Raw genomic sequence first — 24,645 nt, forward strand, 5'->3', positions numbered from 1 at the left:
AGTATAGATAAAGAAACATCTCTATTTCAAAATTCTGAATATTACAAACACCACCACACGCACAAAATCACAGACTTCCCTAATACCGGGATCACTATAAGGCGGAAAGAAAATTATGAAGTATATTTGCATGTGAGTTACAAATAAATGACAACAGGAAGAAAAAACTATAATATAATTTGCATGTACTTTACAAGCAACATACGTAAATAGCTAAATTACAGAATAGATTTTTTTTGTAAAGTCATGCAATTAGATTATACATCACTCTTCCACCAAGATAAGGTGGAATCACTTCCTTGCTCATAATGAACTGTTGTATATGAGCACCTGAAGTAGGCAAAATAACTAGCACAGTATCATAAAGCGAGGCTATGATGAGAGTTATTAAGAGGTTATTATAGGAAAAAGTTGTAAGCAGCAAGTTATGTCAAGTATAAAATAAGGAATTTGTTTGTGCAACATGCCAGAGATAAGATTAAAAGTATTGGTAAAACAGATAAGTGAAGGGAGGGAATGACAGAGAGATAATATTCGTGAAAGATAATTATATACAAATAATAATTTCACATAGCGATTAGTGTTGAGCGGCTTCAAACAGCTTGGAGAGCCTATAAGTCAACGCATTGTACCAGACAAACATAATATACTTACATGATAGAGATGCAAGGAATGAAGGAGGTGTGTGGGGGGGTAATTTTGTTGGAAATTTCTTATAATATATATAAATAATAATTTGGCAAAGCCAATTAGAGTAATATGAGCATGCTTGGAACCATTTGGAGGACAACTCATTGCATCAGCCGAAAATACCATCGATACATGGCCAATAAGAAGACTGTTGGACGAAGAGATCAACTAATCCCAAGTATTAGCTTTTGATGTTTAGTTTTAGACTGAGTGATGTACCTCAAAATTTGTTAATGGCAAGATAGACACTAAATGGCAAGGAAGAAAGAGGAAATTACTAAGATAAGCCCCAAAGTCCATGGGCTATAAAGTAAGCCGAGGATCATAATGATATCAGTCTTTTGTTGATGGTCTTTACCATCAACATAATCAAATACATGGAAACATAAGTCTACCAGAGAAAATTTATTATGTATCTTCGAAAAAAATCTGTATATATCACATCTAGCCGCGTAAATGCACGGGTCACAATGCTAGTTAACGTACATATACCATGATGTTCTTAACATCTTGTGTGCTAGGAACTTGTACTATCTTCTTGGTACCAACTTCTGTGCTATCTTGTTTTTGCCGTAGATGGATATTTCAAATGAAGAACAAGAAGAAGAGAAATTTGAACTGGCCATTGTAGCACCATATATAGGTTTTTACGCCCAGACAAGTTCACTCAACAGCCAGATAATATCTGCAAGGTAATGACCACACAATTTGACAATTAGAAGCACATAACATGGAAGAAGATGCTTCACCGTTGAAACATATAAAGAGGAGTAGGAGCAAGCAGGCACTTCATTTCTCTCAACAACTTATTAATGTAGACTTCCTTCATGGAGATTCTGGCCAGTCCAAACCAGCGAAGCCTTCGCCGAATACACCACCGTAGAATCTAACTTCTAGTCCTTCGAGAGCGTGATCGTCGTCCCATATGGCCTCGTTGTCACTCCCGATGGCGAAGTAGTCATCGTCTGTGAAATCTTCCCATGAATAGATGGAGTCATCATCCGAGCACTCATCCCAGAAGCTGTTCTCATCTGCGTTTTGAATTTCCGCCGAGAAAAACGGATTCCGGCCATCTCGGCCAGGGGCGAAAAATACCTTCTAGCGAAAAAAAAAGGAATTTGGTCAAATTTAAACCAAATTTGGGTCAGTTTTTGGTCAAATTTCAGCCAAATTTTTTGAAAATGGCAGAAATTCGGCCGTCTTGCTCTGGGGCAAAAAATTTCACAAACCCAATAGCAGTTCTCCATGCGGGGGCCGAGGATTTTTAGCCCAGGATACTTCTCTTGCAAAATCTTATCATCAACGTCCCAGCAGCCACGCTGATCTAAGAATTTGAGGCCTTTGCACTGCTTCGTCATTGTGGCACACCTTCCCTGCGACATCCATGGGGTGCATGACTCACGATGTCTACGAGGGATATGCAATTCTTACCAAATGCCTCCAGAGCATGAGCGCCAATCTTGGTGCAGCTGCTTACATCCAAGAATGTAACTTTGCTTAGTCTTTGTGCGACATCTTCCACTATGCAGTCGCTGATCTTGCTCCTTGGAATCTCCAAAGTCTTGAGAGATTGTGCACTTGCAAAAGAAAGCACGACAAGATAACTAAGGTTTAACAAAATATTGTTGATAGGGTCATCGGTAAACAAAGTACTATATATATGATGGATAACCCTTGTTCTAGTAGGGCCGTGAAAAAAACAAAATCAAAATGGACACGGCGTACGCAATTAAGTGCTATTAACCACACCTTTTTTTTAGCAAAGAAGGGTTTCCCCCTCTGATTTCCATTTAGGGAAACCAATAAGCGAGCTACAGGCAGTAGTTCTTGCGACATCTAAAAAACATGCCCAGCTACTACTACTAAACAATTACGACATGACTCGATCGCAACAACAATAAAACAGGCGCAAATCCCGGAGGGAAATTGTCACCCCTAGGTCGAAGCACAAGCAAATAACATCACCGGGAATAATCCCACTACAAAGTTCAGAAGCAAAGCAATAGGAGCACGCCTGTGAACTCAGTCTGTAACATGCATCCTCACAATAAGAAAATAAATGATAGCCAGGAAAGCACTGGAGCATTGTCGGTTGAGGAAATGGTTGGTGATCTCGTACCATGTTCGCAACATTTCTCACTATTAGGCCAAATTCTGTGGTGCGCCGCCAGGATTCAGGCCGAGTGAGCACCAGATCAGAGTAATTAATTCCTAAGCTGAAAAGCCTGAAACGTGATGCGATCATAATAATTCCTTAACATAAAAACGTGATGGTAAGCTTGAACGAAGAAACTACAGATGGAGTAAGCCATGATTTTTTTTCAGAAAGTTGTTGATGTTGATACAAGATTTACATATATATGATGCTACGGTGTGTGGGCTAGCTAGATTTGGTAAACAGATTTCATGGTATATGGCAGATATCGCTTACATTTTTTCTTTTGCGAAAAGATATGGCTTACATTACCGTAATCAAAGTACAGTTTATGTTCTATCGTTTCACCAAAAAAAGAGTTTATGTACTATGGCTTTAGTTATCTTGTAAACGACATTTGGGATATTTTCCCCCATATTTCAACTATTACTTCTGTAACTTCACCGTATCCCCTTTCGCACGTTTTTTTGCTTTGAAAACAATTAAGCCATTCACTCCTGCGGCTGCCAAATAATCCAACGGCCTCTGACTTGGCCCATCATCATTGAAATGTCATTTACGCTCTACATGTGTTGCACCCAATAGATGGTGCATATCCTCACCCATCCACCCACCGGGCAAACAGCAGTGAGAATAACTGCAAAGTGGTTATGCCCAGTTTGAGAAAATTAGGTTCGTACAAAGTCATGAATTAGCTCTTAGCCATGTTTTTATTAGAAACAACAAAGAAAAGTCAAGGCTGCGATCGAAAGGGACAAAAAGATAAGATATTTTCCACGCCTACTATAGTTCTCACACATTAAGCTAATACAAAATAAGTTTGATTGAGCTAAATGAGATTGAATTCTTCTCACATGAAAAATATTAGAAATTTTAATTTCTTACCGACGCCCTACGATCGCCCCCTTCCAATGGTTTTCTGAATTGAAAAGGTTGGGACCTTTCACTCAACTCACGGGCCACAATCCAAATGGACTGGAATTTGGTCCATCGTCTTCCAAACATCGCACCTACTCTAAATGTTGCCATCAATCGGCCGTGCCTTGCGCTCGAAAGATGCCATACCCACCCCCACCCAACTCTCGGTGCACCAATGCCATGAAGAATAAATGACAAAGTTGTGATCTCCATCCTAGACCTAATGTCCAATCATGGTGTGCTGCCATCCAAACCCTTGAACAAACAAGAGAAATGTAGTCTACAAGAAAAAACGAAGAACTCAATGGTGACACTGATGGAGACAAAAACACAAAATATTTACTACCTATGCTTCCTGAAAATTATGACAAAACAAATAAATATGTTTCAAAGATTGTAAAAGATTTTTGGACAAAAATTCCAATTTTCAATCATTACTTCTGTAAGTATATTTGTTTTCGATCATATCCCACTAGTCATGCCTGACTCTAGTACCGCCCTCCTTCCTGTTGTGTTCTGATTTTGAAAACGCTTGGAACCATCACGCCTCAACAATCCAACAGCCTAAAATTTGGCCCATCACCATTCACACATTATGCCTGCTATATGTGCCATTAAGCGGCCACGTCTTTTGCTGAAAAGAGGGCAAATAACTCCCTCCTGCCCACACAGGCATGCACGAAAAAGACTAAATTGAGGAAATAAGGCTACTATCCAATCTGAATCAGCTCTTAGGTGCATTCTGATGCAAATGTTTCGAATAACAATTAAAGAAGTATTTTCTATATTGGAAACAACGGAGCAAAAGTCACATCTGCCACGAAAGGAGGTAAAAATACAACATATTTCCATGGCTACGCTTCTCGCAAATTCACTAAAAAAACTATGGTCTGGAATTTGTAAAGGAATTTTGGGATCATTTTTTCTTCCAAAGTACAACCATTACCCCCTAAGCTTTTATCATTTGGGAAAGAAGAACGATGCCCATCCAAACCCTCCAATGAACAAATAAGATAAACCTTCTTTTGGAAGGCTTAACAGATACTATGCATCATCATTGAAACATCATGTCTGCTCTGGTAGCTTCCCTCGAGCGATAGCACCTTATACTTAAAAATGGCAAAAATTCTTTCCCCCACAAATCTGAGGGTAAATAACTAGAAAATTGTTATTTCAATATTGTACCAAATTAAGGACATTCGGTTCGTATCCTACCAAGAGTTAGCACTTAGGCGTATTATCATTTTGATCTTTGAACATGCAAGGAGAGAAAATGTTTTCTATAGGAAACAACGAGCAATGTCAAGGTTGTGATTGAAGGGGGTGAAAACAAAAGATAGTTTCAAGTTTTTTTGCTTCTGACATATTACGTAACCATAAAGTAAAAATGAATGAGTTAAATGGGATTTATTTTTTCTAACATGAGAAAAATTGGAAATTCTAAATTCTTCCTACTACTCTCTCCTAGGCACCACCTCCCTATTATGGACGTTTTCTCTCTACGACGTATGTATCCACAACCCAATCCCTAACCAATGGACAGGGACCAATCCTTCTCTGGAAAAGAAATTGACTTGCTAGTCATGCAATCCAAATCAGTTCCCACGCTTAGCAGCTTCTAGGATAGGTTGTACAAAAGAAAAACACTAGAGCATCTCCAAACAAAAGATTAAAGTGGCATTCATCTCATGAGAAATCCAAAAAAAATAAAAAATAAAATCCGTCACCTCTAGTCTGAAATGAGCACGTGTTATAATAGTACCTAAGTCAACAAAGCGCAGACCAAAAGTTCTCATACATATTTCCCTCGAGAATTGCCCTGCAAAAGCCATTGCAAAAGTTCAAACACATTAATTACAACCTATTACACCACTACTTGTCCACGGAGACAGAACTAGTTCTGTTTTATGTCACTTCTTTGGTGCACGAGATATGTTATACCACTGCTAGTAAATCAAGGCATCAACCACCTTAATAGAACTTGACCTAAAAATAGAGCCTTCGGATCCAAATGCCTGAATTCCCTTCTCCAAAACCAACACCGTGATGTCTTCGAAGATGGCATGTGTGCATTGATTAGGTACATCCTAACAATGTGCGGACGGAACGACCTTCTGAATGTCTGTCAGGACCCTGGGTCCCTAGTATAAACTAGCGGGTAGTGCGCGGTGGCACGCCCCGCCACATGGATCGATAAGCTATTTAGTTTTTTTTGTAATCTTTGATAAGTCCTTTGAAGACTTGATTCGTGACAAAGTAGATCATACAAGGAATGGGTACATTTAGTTGGTGCCTACATACATAATCTACAACACATAGTGATAGTGAGCACTGGATGCAGAGTTGTGAAGCTCTTGTTCTTTTCTTAGACCTCAGATGTTGATCCTCCAGTTGAGTCTGTCTCTGTGATGTAGTGCTAGAGAAATGAACCTGGTTCTTCTCTCATTCTTGGTGGTTTGTTTCCTGTGTAAACAATGTTAAAGTTGTTGCTGGATGCACGTTCTAGCTCTCGACGGATTGGCAAAATATTTTGAAATTAAAGACAATTTTGTTAAGGGTTGTTGTTTGCCTTGACAACAAGGCTTGCTTTTTACTGTTTCTGTATTTCTAATTCATCTTCCTTGGTCTTACTTCATTCTTGCGGCTGAGCAGCTCTTCTACAAGATGTGAGAGATGATCCCTGGTTGTTTATTAATTATTTATTAATGCAATTTGTACATAATACGAACGTGGATACAAAGAAACTGGGAAGATTAGCTCTACCGATTGAGTTATTCGTCTTTATAACGCGATATTTAGAGCTAAGGTGGAATTGCCTATTGGGTTGTGTTGACAGAGGGCAGAAGTTAGATCTTGCTGGTTTCTCTCGGTGATATAGTCAGAGGGCAGAGACAGCTACTTTGTCTCGGTGATGTAGTGACAGAGGGCAGAGTCTAGCTCTTCCCTACTGGTCTTCGGGGTATTATAATTTTTCATATATATACTTGTTGACAACGGGTCTCCGGGAGTACTATAATTTTGCACATACTGTTGGGGCTGAATCTCTCAACCCCTCTTCTTCCTCTCGGTGTTGCTTCTCACAACACACACATCAATGGAAACACAAGTATTTGGTGCCGAGCTGCCTCACACAGCCGCCGGCCTTTTTTCTCTCTATTCTCTTGTCAAAAAAAAAACATGCTTACAACTCTTAAGTAGTACACACGCACGCACATAACCTGGCCATAACCCTCGGCCACTAACAACACGACCATGCACTAACCCACGCCTAGCTCAACTAACTTCATGCATGCACTGTAACAAACCACTAGCTACTTGCCCGTTCTCCACAACTCACGCAGCTTCCGGCCAGATAACTTGTGCAGCCCGTTGCCTCATGCAGCACCGCTTCGCACGGCACATCGGCCTCTCGCCATATATGATTTTTCTTGGCTGAAACCACCAGCTCGTACGCGTCGCACGTACTTCTGCACACGCTATACTGACACCTATTTCATGCAGAACTAAAAATGTAAATGCAGATACAAAATATCAAGATTAAATCTAACATTCAACCCGAAAATCCGTAGGAGCTCTCGTCCTTGCCTGCTCACGGAATCGGTGGGCGTTCATCGGGGTTGGGAGAACGAGCGCGTGAGGTATTTTGGCACAGTGGTCTACGGATAATTTAATATTAGGAGCAGTGGGAGTGAGATGGCATTTGCATCTAGCGGGGCGACGGCCGTTAGAGGGTAGCGGCGACGTTATGCGCAGTAGTAAGGTGTACAGGAGGCACAGACGGAGGGATGACGTATCGGCGGCGGCTCATTAGCCCGCGCCCGCCGCTTAAGTACGGCACCAGCTACCCCGTCGGAGCAGATCCAAATTTAGAGAGGAAGGCAGAGTAGCGCGAGAGGAGATGGTGGACGCGAATCAAGGGGGTGACCAGGCGCCGCTGCCAATCGTGCCTTGCCCACATATGTAGCTTGTGAAGGAAATATGCCCTAGAGGCAATAATAAAGTTATTATTTATTTCCTTATAATCATGATAAATGTTTATTATTCATGCTAGAATTGTATTTTCCGGAAACATAATACATGTGTGAATACATAGACAAACAGAGTGTCACTAGTATGCCTCTACTTGACTAGCTCGTTAATCAAAGATGGTTATGTTTCCTAACCATGAACAATGAGTTGTTATTTGATTAACGAGGTCACATCATTAGTAGAATGATCTGATTGACATGACCCATTCCATTAGCTTAGCACCTGATCGTTTAGTATGTTGCTATTGCTTTCTTCATGACTTATACATGTTCCTATGACTATGAGATTATGCAACTCCCGTTTACCGGAGGAACACTTTGGGTACTACCAAACGTCACAACGTAAATGGGTGATTATAAAGGAGTACTACAGGTGTCTCCAATGGTCGATGTTGGGTTGGCGTATTTCGAGATTAGGATTTGTCACTCCGATTGTCGGAGAGGTATCTCTGGGCCCTCTCGGTAATACACATCACATAAGCCTTGCAAGCATTACAACTAATATGTTAGTTGTGAGATGATGTATTACGGAACGAGTAAAGAGACTTGCCGGTAACGAGATTGAACTAGGTATTGGATACCGACGATCGAATCTCGGGCAAGTAACATACCGATGACAAAGGGAACAACGTATGTTGTTATGCGGTCTGACCGATAAAGATCTTCGTAGAATATGTAGGAGCCAATATGGGCATCCAGGTCCCGCTATTGGTTATTGACCAGAGACATGTCTCGGTCATGTCTACATTGTTCTCGAACCCGTAGGGTCCGCACGCTTAAGGTTACGATGACAGTTATATTATGAGTTTATGCATTTTGATGTACCGAAGGTTGTTCGGAGTCCCGGATGTGATCACGGACATGACGAGGAGTCTCGAAATGGTCGAGACGTAAATATTGATATATTGGAAGCCTATGTTTGGACATCGGAAGTGTTCCGGGTGAAATCGGGATTTTACCGGGTTACCGGGAGGTTACCGGAACCCCCCGGGAGCCATATGGGCCTTCATGGGCCTTAGTGGAAAGGAGAAAGGGGCAGCCCAAGGTGGCTGCGCCTCTTCCCCCTCCCCTAGTCCTATTAGGACTAGGAGAAGGTGGCCGGCCCCCCTCTCTCCCTTCCCCTCCGAGGAATCCTAGTTGGACTAGGATTGGGGGGAGGAATCCTACTCCCAGAGGGAGTAGGACTCTCCTGCGCCTCCCTCTATGGCCGGCCAGCCTCCCCCCCTCTACTCCTTTATATACGGAGGCAGGGGCACCTCTAAACAAACAGGTTGACACAAGTTGATCCACGTGATCGATTCCTTAGCCGTGTGCGGTGCCCCCTGCCACCATATTCCTCGATAATACTGTAGCAGAGTTTAGGCGAAGCCCTGCTGCTGTAGTTCATCAAGATCGTCACCACGCCGTCGTGCTGACGGAACTCTTCCCCGACACTTTGCTGGATCGGAGTCCGGGGATCGTCATCAAGCTGAACGTGTGCTCGAACTCGGAGGTGCCGTAGTTTCGGTGCTTGATCGGTTGGATCGTGAAGACGTACGACTACTTCCTCTACGTCGTGTCATCGCTTCCGCAGTCGGTCTGCGTTGGGTACGTAGACAACACTCTCCTCTCGTTGCTATGCATCACATGATCCTGTGTGCGCGTAGGAAATTTTTTGAAATTACTACGAAACCCAAAAGTGGCATCCGAGCCTAGGTTAATGATGTTGATGTTATATGCACGAGTAGAACACAAGTAAGTTGTGGACGATACAAGTCATACTGCCTACCAGCATGTCATACTTTGGTTCGGCGGTATTGTTGGACGAGACGACCCGGACCAACCTTACGCGTACGCTTACGCGAGACCGGTTCCCTCGACGTGCTTTGCACAGAGATGGCTTGCGGGCGACTGCCTCTCCAACTTTAGTTGAACCAAGTATGGCTACGCCCGGTCCTTGCGAAGGTTAAAACGGAGTCTATTTGACAAACTATCGTTGTGGTTTTGATGCGTAGGTGAGATTGGTTCTTACTTAAGCCCGTAGCAGCCACGTAAAACATGCAACAACAAAGTAGAGGACGTCTAACTTGTTTTTGCAGGGCATGTTGTGATGTGATATGGTCAAGGCATGATGCTGAATTTTATTGTATGAGATGATCATGTTTTGTAACTGAGTTATCGGCAACTGGCAGGAGCCATATGGTTGTCGCTTTATTGTATGCAATGCAATCGCGATGTAATGCTTTACTTTATTACTAAACGGTAGTGATAGTCGTGGAAGCATAAGATTGGCGAGACGACAACGATGCTACGATGGAGATCAAGGTGTCGCGCCGGTGACGATGGTGATCATGACGGTGCTTCGGAGATGGAGATCACAAGCACAAGATGATGATGGCCATATCATATCACTTATATTGATTGCATGTGATGTTTATCTTTTTATGCATCTTATCTTGCTTTGATTGACGGTAGCATTATAAGATGATCTCTCACTAAATTATCAAGAAGTGTTCTCCCTGAGTATGCACCGTTGCAAAAGTTCTTCGTGCTGAGACACCACGTGATGATCGGGTGTGATAGGCTCTACGTTCAAATACAACGGGTGCAAAACAGTTGCGCACGCAGAATACTCAGGTTAAACTTGACGAGCCTAGCATATGCAGATATGGCCTCGGAACACGGAGACCGAAAGGTCGAGCGTGAATCATATAGTAGATATGATCAACATAACGATGTTCACCATTGAAAACTACTCCATCTCACGTGATGATCGGTTATGGTTTAGTTGATTTGGATCACGTGATCACTTAGAGGATTAGAGGGATGTCTATCTAAGTGGGAGTTCTTTAGTAATATGATTAATTGAACTTAAAATTTATCATGAACTTAGTCCCTGATAGTATCTTGCTTGTTTATGTTGATTGTAGATAGATGGCTCGTGCTGTTGTTCCGTTGAATTTTAATGCGTTCCTTGAGAAAGCAAAGTTGAAAGATGATGGTAGCAATTACACGGACTGGGTCCGTAACTTGAGGATTATCCTCATTGCTGCACAGAAGAATTACGTCCTGGAAGCACCGCTGGGTGCCAGGCCTGCTGCTAGAGCAACGCCAGATGTTATGAACGTCTGGCAGATGACTACTCTATAGTTCAGTGTGCCATGCTTTACGGCTTAGAATCGGGACTTCAACGACGTTTTGAACGTCATGGAGCATATGAGATGTTCCAGGAGTTGAAGTTAATATTTCAAGCAAATACCCGGATTGAGAGATATGAAGTCTCCAATAAGTTCTATAGCTGCAAGATGGAGGAGAACAGTTCTGTCAGTGAGCATATACTCAAAATGTCTGGGTATAATAATCACTTGATTCAATTGGGAGTTAATCTTCCGGATGATTGCGTCATTGACAGAATTCTCCAATCACTGCCACCAAGCTACAAGAGCTTCGTGATGAACTATAATATGCAAGGGATGAACAAGACTATTCCCGAGCTCTTCGCAATGCTGAAAGCTGCGGAGGTAGAAATCAAGAAGGAGCATCAAGTGTTGATGGTTAACAAGACCACTAGTTTCAAGAAAAAGGGCAAAGGGAAGAAAAAGGGGAACTTCAAAAAGAACGGCAAGCAAGTTGCTGCTCAAGAGAAGAAACCCAAGTCTAGACCTAAGCCTGAAACTGAGTGCTTCTACTGCAAGCAGACTGGTCACTGGAAGCGGAACTGCCCCAAGTATTTGGCGGATAAGAAGGATGGCAAGGTGAACAAAGGTATATGTGATATACATGTTATTGATGTGTACCTTACCAATGCTCGCAGTAGCACCTGGGTATTTGATACTGGTTCTGTTGCTAATATTTGCAACTCGAAACAGGGACTACAGAATAAGCGGGCACTGGCAAAGGACGAGGTGACGATGCGCGTGGGAAACGGTTCCAAAGTCGATGTGATCGCGGTCGGCACGCTACCTCTACATCTACCTTCGGGATTAATATTAGACCTAAATAATTGTTATTTGGTGCCAGCGTTGAGCATGAACATTATATCTGGATCTTGTTTAATGCGAGACGGTTATTCATTTAAATCAGAGAATAATGGTTGTTCTATTTATATGAGTAATATCTTTTATGGTCATGCACCCTTGAAGAGTGGTCTATTCTTACTAAATCTCGATAGTAGTAATACACATATTCATAATGTTGAAACCAAAAGATGCAGAGTTGATAATGAAAGTGCAACTTATTTGTGGCACTGTCGTTTAGGTCATATCGGTGTAAAACGCATGAAGAAACTCCATACTAATGGACTTTTGGAACCACTTGATTATGAATCACTTGGTACTTGCGAACCGTGCCTCATGGGCAAGATGACTAAAACACCGTTCTCTGGTACTATGGAGAGAGCAACAGATTTGTTGGAAATCATACATACCGATGTATGTGGCCCGATGAATATTGAGGCTCGTGGCGGATATCGTTATTTTCTCACCTTCACAGATGATTTAAGCAGATATGAGTATATTTACTTAATGAAACATAAGTCTGAAACATTTGAAAAGTTCAAAGAATTTCAGAGTGAAGTTGAAAATCATCGTAACAAGAAAATAAAGTTTCTACGATCTGATCGTGGAGGTGAATATTTGAGTTACGAGTTTGGTGTACATTTGAAAAATTGTGGAATAGTTTCGCAACTCACGCCACCCGGAACACCACAACGTAATGGTGTGTCCGAACGTCGTAATCGTACTTTACTAGATATGGTGCGATCTATGATGTCTCTTACCGATTTACCGCTATCATTTTGGGGTTATGCTTTAGAGACGGCCGCATTCACGTTAAATAGGGCACCATCAAAATCCGTTGAGACGACGCCTTATGAAATGTGGTTTGGCAAGAAACCAAAGTTGTCGTTTCTTAAAGTTTGGGGCTGCGATGCTTATGTAAAAAAACTTCAACCTGATAAGCTCGAACCCAAATCGGAGAAATGTGTCTTCATAGGATACCTAAAGGAAACTGTTGGGTACACCTTCTATCAAAGATCCGAAGGCAAAACATTCGTTGCTAAGAATGGATCATTTCTAGAGAAGGAGTTTCTCTCGAAAGAAGTGAGTGGGAGGAAAGTAGAACTTGACGAGGTAACTGTACCTGCTCCCTTACTGGAAAGTAGTTCATCACAGAAAACTGTTTCAGTGACACCTACACCAGTTAGTGAGGAAGCCAATGATAATGATCATGAAACTTCAGATCAAGATACTACTGAACTTCGTAGATCAACCAGAGTAAGATCCGCACCAGAGTGGTACGGTAATCCTATTCTGGAGGTCATGCTACTAGATCATGATGAACCTACGAACTATGAAGAAGCGATGGTGAGCCCAGATTCCGCAAAGTGGCTAGAAGCCATGAAATCTGAGATGGGATCCATGTATGAGAACAAAGTATGGACTTTGGTTGACTTGCCCGATGATAGGCAAGCGATTGAGAATAAATGGATCTTTAAGAAGAAGACTGACGCTGATGGTAATGTTACTGTCTACAAAGCTCGACTTGTCGCAAAAGGTTTTCGGCAAGTTCAAGGAATTGACTACGATGAGACCTTCTCACCCGTAGCGATGCTTAAAGTCCGTCCGAATCATGTTAGCAATTGCCGCATTTTATGATTATGAAATTTGGCAAATGGATGTCAAAACTGCATTCCTGAATGGATTCCTGGAAGAAGAGTTGTATATGATGCAACCAGAAGGTTTTGTCGATCCAAAGGGAGCTAACAAAGTGTGCAAGCTCCAGCGATCCATTTATGGACTGGTGCAAGCCTCTCGGAGTTGGAATAAACGTTTTGATAGTGTGATCAAAGCATTTGGTTTTATACAGACTTTCGGAGAAGCCTGTATTTACAAGAAAGTGAGTGGGAGCTCTGTAGCATTTCTGATATTATATGTGGATGACATATTACTGATTGGAAATGATATAGAATTTCTGGATAGCATAAAGGGATACTTGAATAAAAGTTTTTCAATGAAAGACCTCGGTGAAGCTGCTTACATATTAGGCATTAAGATCTATAGAGACAGATCAAGACGCTTAAATTGGACTTTCACAAAGCACATACCTTGACAAAATTTTGAAGAAGTTCAAAATGGATCAAGCAAAGAAAGGGTTCTTGCCTGTGTTACAAGGTGTGAAATTGAGTAAGACTCAATGCCCGACCACTGCAGAAGATAGAGAGAATATGAAAGATGTTCCCTATGCATCAGGCATAGGCTCTATCATGTATGCAATGCTGTGTACCAGACCTGATGTGTGCCTTGCTATAAGTTTAGCAGGGAGGTACCAAAGTAATCCAGGAATGGATCACTGGACAGCGGTCAAGAACATCCTGAAATACCTGAAAAGGACTAAGGATATGTTTCTCGTATATGGAAGTGACAAAGAGCTCATCGTAAAAGGTTACGTTGATGCAAGCTTTGACACTGATCTGGACGATTCTAAATCGCAAACCGGATACGTGTTTACATTAAACGGTGGAGCTGTCAGTTGGTGCAGTTCTAAACAAAGCGTCGTAGCGGGATCTACATGTGAAGCGGAATACATAGCTGCTTCGGAAGCAGCAAATGAAGGAGTCTGGATGAAGGAGTTCATATCCGATCTAGGTGTCATACCTAGTGCATCGGGTCCAATGAAAATCTTTTGTGACAATACTGGTGCAATTGCCTTGGCAAAGGAATCCAGATTTCACAAAAGGACCAAACACATCAAGAGACGCTTCAACTCCATCCGGGATCTAGTCCAGGTGGGAGACATAGAGATTTGCAAGATACATACGGATCTGAATGTTGCAGACCCGTTGACTAAGCCTCTTCCACGAGCAAAACATGATCAGCACCAAAGCTCCATGGGTGTTAGATTCATTACAGTGTAATCTAGATTATTGACTCTAGTGCAAGTGGGAGACTGAAGGAAATATGCCCTAGAGGCAATAATAAAGTTATTATTTATTTCCTTATAATCATGATAAATGTTTATTATTCATGCTAGAATTGTATTTTCCGGAAACATAATACATGTGTGAATACATAGACAAACAGAGTGTCACTAGTATGCCTCTACTTGACTAGCTCGTTAATCAAAGATGGTTATGTTTCCTAACCATGAACAATGCGTTGTTATTTGATTAACGAGGTCACATCATTAGTAGAATGATCTGATTGACATGACCCATTCCATTAGCTTAGCACCTGATCGTTTAGTATGTTGCTATTGATTTCTTCATGACTTATACATGTTCCTATGACTATGAGATTATGCAACTCCCGTTTACCGGAGGAACACTTTGGGTACTACCAAACGTCACAACGTAAATGGGTGATTATAAAGGAGTACTACAGGTGTCTCCAATGGTCGATGTTGGGTTGGCGTATTTCGAGATTAGGATTTGTCACTCCGATTGTCGGAGAGGTATCTCTGGGCCCTCTCGGTAATACACATCACATAAGCCTTGCAAGCATTACAACTAATATGTTAGTTGTGAGATGATGTATTACGGAACGAGTAAAGAGACTTGCCGGTAACGAGATTGAACTAGGTATTGGATACCGACGATCGAATCTCGGGCAAGTAACATACCGATGACAAAGGGAACAACGTATGTTGTTATGCGGTCTGACCGATAAAGATCTTCGTAGAATATGTAGGAGCCAATATGGGCATCCAGGTCCCGCTATTGGTTATTGACCAGAGACATGTCTCGGTCATGTCTACATTGTTCTCGAACCCGTAGGGTCCGCACGCTTAAGGTTACGATGACAGTTATATTATGAGTTTATGCATTTTGATGTACCGAAGGTTGTTCGGAGTCCCGGATGTGATCACGGACATGACGAGGAGTCTCGAAATGGTCGAGACGTAAATATTGATATATTGGAAGCCTATGTTTGGACATCGGAAGTGTTCCGGGTGAAATCGGGATTTTACCGGGTTACCGGGAGGTTACCGGAACCCCCCGGGAGCCATATGGGCCTTCATGGGCCTTAGTGGAAAGGAGAAAGGGGCAGCCCAAGGTGGCTGCGCCTCTTCCCCCTCCCCTAGTCCTATTAGGACTAGGAGAAGGTGGCCGGCCCCCCTCTCTCCCTTCCCCTCCGAGGAATCCTAGTTGGACTAGGATTGGGGGGAGGAATCCTACTCCCAGAGGGAGTAGGACTCTCCTGCGCCTCCCTCTATGGCCGGCCAGCCTCCCCCCCTCTACTCCTTTATATACGGAGGCAGGGGCACCTCTAAACAAACAGGTTGACACAAGTTGATCCATGTGATCGATTCCTTAGCCGTGTGCGGTGCCCCCTGCCACCATATTCCTCGATAATACTGTAGCAGAGTTTAGGCGAAGCCCTGCTGCTGTAGTTCATCAAGATCGTCACCACGCCGTCGTGCTGACGAAACTCTTCCCCGACACTTTGCTGGATCGGAGTCCGGGGATCGTCATCAAGCTGAACGTGTGCTCGAACTCGGAGGTGCCGTAGTTTCGGTGCTTGATCGGTTGGATCGTGAAGACGTACGACTACTTCCTCTACGTCGTGTCATCGCTTCCGCAGTCGGTCTGCGTTGGGTACGTAGACAACACTCTCCTCTCGTTGCTATGCATCACATGATCCTGTGTGCGCGTAGGAAAATTTTTGAAATTACTACGAAACCCAACAGCTCGGTGGGGGCGGAACGCCGATGAGCGATTCTACAAGTGCCGGGATCTGCTCTATCTCATCGTTTTTGTTGTCTTCGGAGGTGAAATACAGACGTCACGAGGGGGTTGCGATTTGTACCGGTGGCAGGAAGCGTACGCCGACCATCTGGCCTCGTTTGGCCCTGCAGCGCCACCGTTGGCGCAAATCCAGCCACAGCAGCAGGAAGCAGGATAAGGCATGGGAGTTCAAGACATGCAGCTGCCGCACGGCGCACAGGTGCAGCACAACGGCATGGCGCAGGGCACGCAGTTCGTTGGGCGCCAGGGGACCGCCGGTGTGGACGCTGCATCTATCAATTTGGTGGCGACCCTGATCGTCGGTGTGGCCATACTTGTTTTGCTGTTGACCGATGTGGTCATGCGCGTGCTGGGGTAGGCAGTAGTCCTGATGGATGGAAGCATAGGTTAGTGGGCAAGGTTGTACTGACGTGGACGCAGAATCGTTTGTCTGGTGATGGCATATCTTTTGTAATGATGAAGGTTTAATATATGTGGTGTGCCCTCGTTCATGCAATTAAATTTCTAATGGAAGAATGTGGCATGCTTAGTACGACTGAAAAGATATGGTTAAGTGCGAATGGTTTGGTTCAAAGCGTTGTAACAATACAAAATGATTAGAGTAATTGGTAATTAATCTAACTAGTAATCGTGCACGTGCAACGCACGTGTAACCTTAGAGAAAAAGGTTTGCGTTAAGTTTGTTCCAAACCCTGAACTTCTATGTATAGTATTATCCCAACTTGAACTTCCAATTCCTAAAATCCGAACCCTAAACCCATGTCACATTTTCCAAACGGATGGTCATACTAAACCTGGTCCACAATCGAGTTGCAGAACGCGGCTAACCACTATTGTTCCCGAGCTACCAACAATCTAACCAAAACACGGCTAACCGCTATTGTTCCCGAGCTACCAACAACCTAACCAGCCAAGGCGCGCTTCGTGCCCTTCATTGTGCCGACATGGGGAGACAAGCCAACGATAGGGGCGGTCTTCACTGCAGGAGCCAACAACACAATGTGCAATCCCCTTTCCCTTCAAGTTCCGTAAGGCCCTAATAAACATATCTTCCATGAAGTTTCTTCACACAAAATCGACCGACAATCAACATGTATTACTGAGCAAAGCCAAGAGTATCACCCAAAAAGAAAGAAAGAAAGCAATTGTTGAATTAAGAAGAATGGGTGGTGAAAACAATTCAGAAATGTAAGCATCGATTTTTTTTCTATAAACCTGTGATGCATGCAATGGCCATGTTCGTGTAAAACTATTTGTAAGGTCGTGCCATCAGTTTTTGCTTGGTGGCAAACAAAGAATAAGCCTGGTTTTATGTAAAAAAAGTAAGTATCTGCAAAAAAAAATAAGAAGTAGCACATTACAGAATCTATGGATCCATTCCGGCCAATATTCATGCAACCCTTCACATCTATGGATCCATGCTCAGTTAGAACAGTAACAAAATTACAGAATCTGAAACCTCACACATTATTTGCCATAGAATAAGATCTGAAAATACTACAATACAAGATTGCAATAAGCTGCATTAGCATTAGAGATATATATTTTCCGAAGAAGAGGTAAGATAACTAAAAGCTATCATACATGGTTGGTTTATGATCTACATAAAAGGAACCAATCTGTCGCAATCGTCTCTTTTGACCTGCAGCAAACACAAGCACCAGGATGAGCAGTAACAAAAACAAATCGCGAGACGCAGCAAAATGTTGATGGAGTGGAAATAAAAATCTTTGAGTACATATATTTTTTGTCTGTACATAAGTTTCATACACCAAACACTGCCCCCCCCCTTTTGGTTCTACACCCACCCTTCCGCTCTGCCTCAACCAAATTGAAATCAGTAGCAGGTGTTGAGCTTGAGCTGGAGCAGAGGTCAACCAACATTAACACCTGCAACTAGCATGACCAAAACCTGACCAAGAATATCTGCCTCATATGCCAAAGAAACTTTGCATGCAACATGCACAGAGAGACAATGCAGTACACTACGAATGTTCTTGTCTGCCAGGTTACTCAACATATAGCCTAGAAATACAGTCACAACCACTTTGACACACTTGTCAAGAGGAACTTTCAGAGAACTGAGCATAGCAACGGAAGATCCCGCAAACAGAAATCGAAGAATAATTTAATGACTAAAGTAAATCAGGAAATTGTCGATTCCAGTCCATTGTTTCATTAGGAACATACACGCCATCGACTAATCACCTCTTGTGCACAGTCGGTGAAAAAACGACTTTCTGAGAATATATATATATATATATATATATATATATATATATATATATATATATATAGAGAGAGAGAGAGAGAGAGAGAGAGAGAGAGAGAGAGAGAGAGAGAGAGTACCCCTTAGAAGGCTCAGTTTCTATATAGTACCCCTTTGTACTCAATTAAACACTAATTAGAATGATCTCACCTACGTACTTCTGTGCTCTTTCCATGATGTGCTCTGTGAAGGGTAACGGAGTCCTTCTACACGTGAATAAACTTGATGAATCAGGCTGCCTTCATTTTTTTGGTATGGTTTAGGTGATCCACTCAAATTTTCATCTAAGCACAATAAAATTGAGCCGTGCATAACCCATTTTCCAATGCCTATAGCAATTGTACAGAAAATAGCTCCGCCTGAACCAACAAAAGCATCAACTATCAACGGTGCACGGGAAATCACCTTTTTTCCTTGCAACATGGATGGCGCTTCTCCCATGTATTTTCACATATATTTATATTTTTTTTAGTACAAATCAAATGACAAAGCATGTGCCATGAACGGGCTGCATAGTTCAGGCTCTTTGTTAGCTGTACGGAAGGAAACTTCCGAACGACATTCGAGAAGTGTTGATAATTTTCTGAGGCAGCGGTCTAATTTATGTGCCATGGATGAACCAAGTTTCAGAAATAGCTTCTCAGGTAGATCTGACAATGTAAATCAATTCTGAGGCAGCGGTCTAATTTATGTGCCATGGATGAACCAACTTTCAGAAATAGCTTCTCAAGTATACCTGACAATGTGAATCAAAATTCAAAGGTAGTACATGAACTAATGGAACAGAGCGGGTGACAGGATATACCTCTCTGTCCAGCCAGGTGCCTTGAGGATCGTCTTTCCCTGTTGACGGCTCTGAAGGTGGCGCTGACAGGGGCACATCATCGCAAGTACTGTTCAAATCCGCCTCCATTGTCAGCGCTCTGTCCCCAGCGTCGCCCATACTGGAATCGGACGGGGCGCAGATCAGAGCTTCAATGGCTTCGTTGGAGGGCATGCAGTTGCCGCCGGATAGATCCATCAGCGGAAACCTACAAAAGACCAGGGGAGCGCAATAGTAGGGTGTCCTGCAGGCCAGCGCCGTTGTATACTGTGATGGAGAGGGAAAAGGCACGTGAAGGGAAGATACCTGTCGACCGGATCCGACAGGAACTCGAAGCCATTGCTTTCCGCCTCCGCCATCGCCATGACCGTGAGCTCGGGAGCTTGTGCGGCGGCTCAAAGGATATGTTTTGTGTTATTTTTTCGTCGCAAGCGGCGAGTTAAGGCCGAGGTCCCACTGGTGGGCCAGGGGAAGCTGGGGTTAGATTCCGTCACGACCATATGAGACGACATTTTAGCTGTTTGGTTAAGTACCGTGTTGATATGGGTTATGTACCAATGGAACAGACAGAAGTTACCGTCGGAGTTGCCGGTCGTAAGACGGGGCTGTCTCCATATCTCACTGTTCGCTCGTACGGTGATACAGTGAGCATTACCGCTCGAGCCAACTGTCGTATACGCGTGTCCGTGCCGTATTCGCTAGCGCTACCAGGAGCAGGCGAGCCCGTGTGCTCTATCGCCACACTCACATTCAACCTCCTAATCTTGATATCCATTCTTCACGCAGAAACTTCATAGGAGAGCTGGTACGTCCTGCCATAGCCGGCCAACAGTGCCTTCTCCTCGTTCTCCTTCTTCTTCTCCGGACACTCCCAAGCAAAATGTCTAAAGTCATCACAGTTATAACACTGTACCTCGCTCTTGTCTCTGCGCCCTCCACCACGGTCATGTCCGCGGCCACAGCCACGGCCACCACGGCCGCGTCCTCGCATTGAGTCATGCCCTCTCGCTATGAGGAGCTGCTCTTCTTCACGTGTCGTCTCCCGCCCCTTGACGAGCTCCTCGTGCGCCTTGAGTGAACCAATGGCCTCCTCCATGGCCATCTTGTTGGTGTCGCCCAATGCAATCGATGACGCAACATGGATGAACTTGTTGGAGACGGCTTGGAGAAGCTTCTTCACGACATACTTCTCCTCCATCGCATCACCAAGCTCACGGATGCGGCCCACGAGCGCCGTGAACCTCGCCGCGAAATCATCCACGGACTCCGCATCACCCATCTTGAGGCCATCAAATTCCGAGCGCAAGGATTGAACCCTCGCCTCTCGGACGCGCTCGACGCCCACATGCATGGAGCGTAGCGCCGCCCACACATCGGCTGCGGTCTCCTTCTCCGCAACTCGCAACAGCGTCGAGTCGTCGATGGACTGGGAGATGATCGTCATGGCCATCTCCTCCTTGCCCTTGTCGACCTCCGATGAGGCCTCGCGATCAACGGCACCCCACGCGCCGTTGGCGCGCAAGAGGTACTTCATCCTCATCGCCCACGCCGCGTAGTTCGTCCTCGTGAGCAGCGGGAATGGGAGCTTCCCCGCCGCCGCCGTCGTCGCCGTCGCGGCAGCCGCCATCGCCGCCGAGTCGCTGGCATCAACGCTCCACTCGCTGAAGAGTCACGCGGCATCGTCTTCGTCATCACCTGGCGCTGATACCAAATGTTGGGGCTGAATCTCTCAACCCCTCTTCTTCCTCTCGGTGTTGCTTCTCACAACACACACATCAATGGAAACACAAGTATTTGGTGCCGAGCTGCCTCACACAGCCGCCGGCCTTTTTTCTCTCTATTCTCTTGTCAAAAAAAAAAACATGCTTACAACTCTTAAGTAGTACACACGCACGCACATAACCTGGCCATAACCCTCGGCCACTAACAACACGACCATGCACTAACCCACGCCTAGCTCAACTAACTTCATGCATGCACTGTAACAAACCACTAGCTACTTGCCCGTTCTCCACAACTCACGCAGCTTCCGGCCAGATAACTTGTGCAGCCCGTTGCCTCATGCAGCACCGCTTCGCACGGCACATCGGCCTCTCGCCATATATGATTTTTCTTGGCTGAAACCACCAGCTCGTACGCGTCACACGTACTTCTGCACACGCTATACTGACACCTATTTCATGCAGAACTAAAAATGTAAATGCAGATACAAAATATCAAGATTAAATCTAACACATACAATATACATGTGGATTTGATTCGACATGACATCGGAAGAGATCACACCGTGTATGCTATTCATGCGCAGTCTGGTCGAGTTAAATCCTTCATAGTACTTGTAAAGTAAATTACAAACTGAGGCACGGCGACCAGAATGGCAAATGTTGTCTCTTTGAATTTGAAAGCATGAAGAGACATAGAAATAATAGTGTGTTTATTCTATTCATGCAATCTTCTCAATTTGACTTTCACTGTATTTGTATAAAAAAACTACGAAATAGTAGATCTAAATAGCAAGAACAATTGTCATCTGGACTTGAAGGCATGAACACACAAGTAGAAAAAAAATGCAGAAAATGAAGGCGTACATATATCAATTTCTACGACTGAATATTAATTTACATCTCAAATATTAGTTGGGCAACATTTCACATTCGTTAGAAAATCAGAGAAGAGCAGCGAAAATTGTACAGCATGCATTCATTAATTCTCTAGTGCTGTCCAAAAACAATTAATTAGGTGGGCCTAATCCGACCAACGCGGCGTGACACAATTGCAGACTACTGCCCAATGTCAGTATCACCATCTCCCTCCTATTTTCCGCCCTTTCTCCTGTTAATCTGTTGGAGTATTAATTGGTTCCATCCGCTAATACATGCAGCTGGCCGTGCATGTGCAGCCTGCTTTCGACACAACACATGTAAATTAATACCCGGCAAATACAACACTATGTGTCGGCATTGCACTATCTTTCTTATACCAGGCAAATACAATACTAATTTTATCGAGTACAGAAGGACCACAGTATTTTCGTTCCTGAGGAACACTGCAAAAATATGCTTTGTTGAAGCATCTACAGTTGCATGGCTTCATCAAATTTTGAACTTGCATGGTTCAACAAAATCAAACAGTGAACTCCCATGAATATTATTTCAGAGGGCGATGATGCTCTATCATTGGGATCAGGACCTCACATCTTAATGAAAGGAAGCAGTTAATAATCAAGTCTAAAATTTGAGTGAGACTTAAGCAGTCAAGCCTATTGCAGAACCATGTCTGATAGAAAAACACTAACAGCGATCTAATAACTAACAAAGAGTGACTTGACCCATATATGTCTGCAAATGCAGCTCACATATTACTACACAAGAAAACATATGAGGTTGCTGCTGCTTCTCCACATAAACGATCAGAAATAAGATGAGAAGGCAGACACAGCAAGCAAGAAGGCAAGACCTTCAAGCACTACTGATCTACTTCCGCGGATACTTCAGTTCGAGTGGATGTCGACACGAAACTGCATTGCCATGTCCGCCAACATATTCTTTCATAAAGTATCAATCAAAACTGAAAATTAGTGTAGTGCAATTGCCAATTTCGATGTTCAGGTTCAATTCATCATACAATTATGCAATATTAACTCTGAAATAAAATATGACTGTGCAACACTTCCTTTCCTCTCGGATGTAAATATGAAGACAGAAATCCGGAATTTCCGAGTTAACCTGCACGTGCATTCTCACAGAACCCGAACGACCACTTCTCCTCTCCTCGACATAAACCTTCACACAACACATCAGAAAATAAGAATTAGAACATCTGAATAAAAAGTGCCAAGCAAATAGGCAGAACCAGAAAAATTTACCATGGTGGAGCTCGTCATCTGGTGGCCCGTCATCTCTGACATGCTAGACTTGGCGACGACGCCATGGACAAAACCATCTGCTATTTTCCTCGTGCGGGAAGGGCACGGAGACGTTGACAACAGTGACCGCCCCGGCGGACCATGAAGGGCATAGTCTTCAGTCTTCACGGAGAAGAACTGGGACGTTCAGAGGAGGCGAGGCCGGGGTCTCCCGTTGGTGCACGAGTCACGGGAATGGAACGATGACCGGCCGGAGATGAGCGGAGGATGTAAAGAAGGCAAAATCAGGGAGGAAGAAGGCCAAATCAGGATGGATACACCGCCTCCCGCCCGAGATCACGCAGAACATGAGAAAGGGTAGAGGGCCTCACACGCAGAATCCACCTCACCTCTAATCTGGCCGGTCGTCGATGTCTCTTGCTCGACAGCTGGCCTGCCCACACGAATCTTGTGCCGTTGGTGGCGTGGCTGCTGTGCATTGGAGGTGGCGGTGGCACGCCGCGTTGCTTTGTCCCCTCCGCTGTACGTCTGCCACCAGCTCCACGCGGAGAGAAGATCGGGGTTGGAATCAGCGTAGTGAGGGACGCGAGGCAGTGACCCTCAAGAAGGAGAAGGCCCCTTTATAGGCGTATACAGTGGCCGACCGGTGGCACCACACTCATCTCGAGTCTTCGCAAGAGGACACCGAATAAAATATCTAAAAAACCACCCCTCAAGGTAACGTGGGGCAAACAAAATACTCGAAGCTGACCAGAAAAGCCCAGAACGCTACGTGTTCATTGATGGCATAGGACAGTCAACGATACATCAGGCAAACTTGGCCACATGCATGAACCAGACAGCGTCACGTGGGACAAGACCAGCCCACACACATCTAGAACAGGCACGTGAAATCAAGCATACCTTGCTTAGAGTCAACCCAACTTAAATATAAAGGAAGAACCTTCCCGATGCACACGCGTCAATAGGCAGAAGCAGATAACGTGGCAATGGCAGCGCTTAGAAAAACGTGTGTAAACAACCTGAGCAAGAAAGAAATGAGATCGATCACTTCTAGGAAACCATCATGCACACGTGTCGCTCAAATAACCATGGTAAAAAAAATCCAAAAAAACCAGAAAGATTGAACCCTTACGGGCTAGTCTTCTTAGTATGGGGTACATCCTAACTTAGGG

At 43.9% G+C, this 24,645-nt stretch overlaps 1 protein-coding gene and 1 pseudogene across 3 annotated transcripts; both read right to left on the bottom strand.

Moving 5' to 3' along the window:
- Window positions 1-1,515: 1,515 nt before the first annotated feature.
- On the bottom strand, window positions 1,516-2,569 carry LOC123067955 (F-box protein FBW2-like; annotated as a pseudogene).
- Window positions 2,570-17,852: 15,283 nt separating this feature from the next.
- On the bottom strand, window positions 17,853-20,073 carry LOC123066694 (uncharacterized). 3 transcript variants are annotated; one of them, XM_044489733.1, is made up of 4 exons: window positions 19,912-20,073; window positions 19,588-19,813; window positions 18,941-18,988; window positions 17,853-18,155 (listed from the first exon to the last, which is right to left on the bottom strand). In XM_044489733.1, exons 1-4 carry the CDS (start codon window positions 19,968-19,970, stop codon window positions 18,114-18,116), a joined length of 375 nt encoding a protein of 124 aa, XP_044345668.1. In that variant the 5' UTR covers window positions 19,971-20,073; the 3' UTR covers window positions 17,853-18,113. The 3 variants fall into 3 exon arrangements, with proteins under 3 accessions (XP_044345668.1, XP_044345666.1, XP_044345669.1); XM_044489731.1 differs by having other exon boundaries at window positions 18,933-18,988; XM_044489734.1 differs by lacking the exon at window positions 18,941-18,988 and having other exon boundaries at window positions 17,863-18,155; window positions 19,912-20,053.
- Between the last annotated feature and the right edge of the window lie 4,572 nt (window positions 20,074-24,645).

Source organism: Triticum aestivum, chromosome 3B (genome assembly GCF_018294505.1).
Source record: "Triticum aestivum cultivar Chinese Spring chromosome 3B, IWGSC CS RefSeq v2.1, whole genome shotgun sequence".
In the NCBI taxonomy this organism is placed as follows: Eukaryota; Viridiplantae; Streptophyta; class Magnoliopsida; order Poales; family Poaceae; genus Triticum; species Triticum aestivum.

Bases quoted from the DNA above. Each gene is read 5' to 3' on its own strand.
- LOC123066694 (XM_044489731.1), bottom strand. From the start codon at position 19,970: ATGGCGATGGCGGAGGCGGAAAGCAATGGCTTCGAGTTCCTGTCGGAT. The intron at 18,989-19,587 runs GTATATCCTGTC...ATTCACGTGTAG, and splicing joins GCACCTGGCTGGACAGAGAG to AAGGACTCCGTTACCCTTCA. The intron at 18,156-18,932 runs GTGAGATCATTC...TGTTTGCTGCAG, and splicing joins AAGAGCACAGAAGTACGTAG to GTCAAAAGAGACGATTGCGA.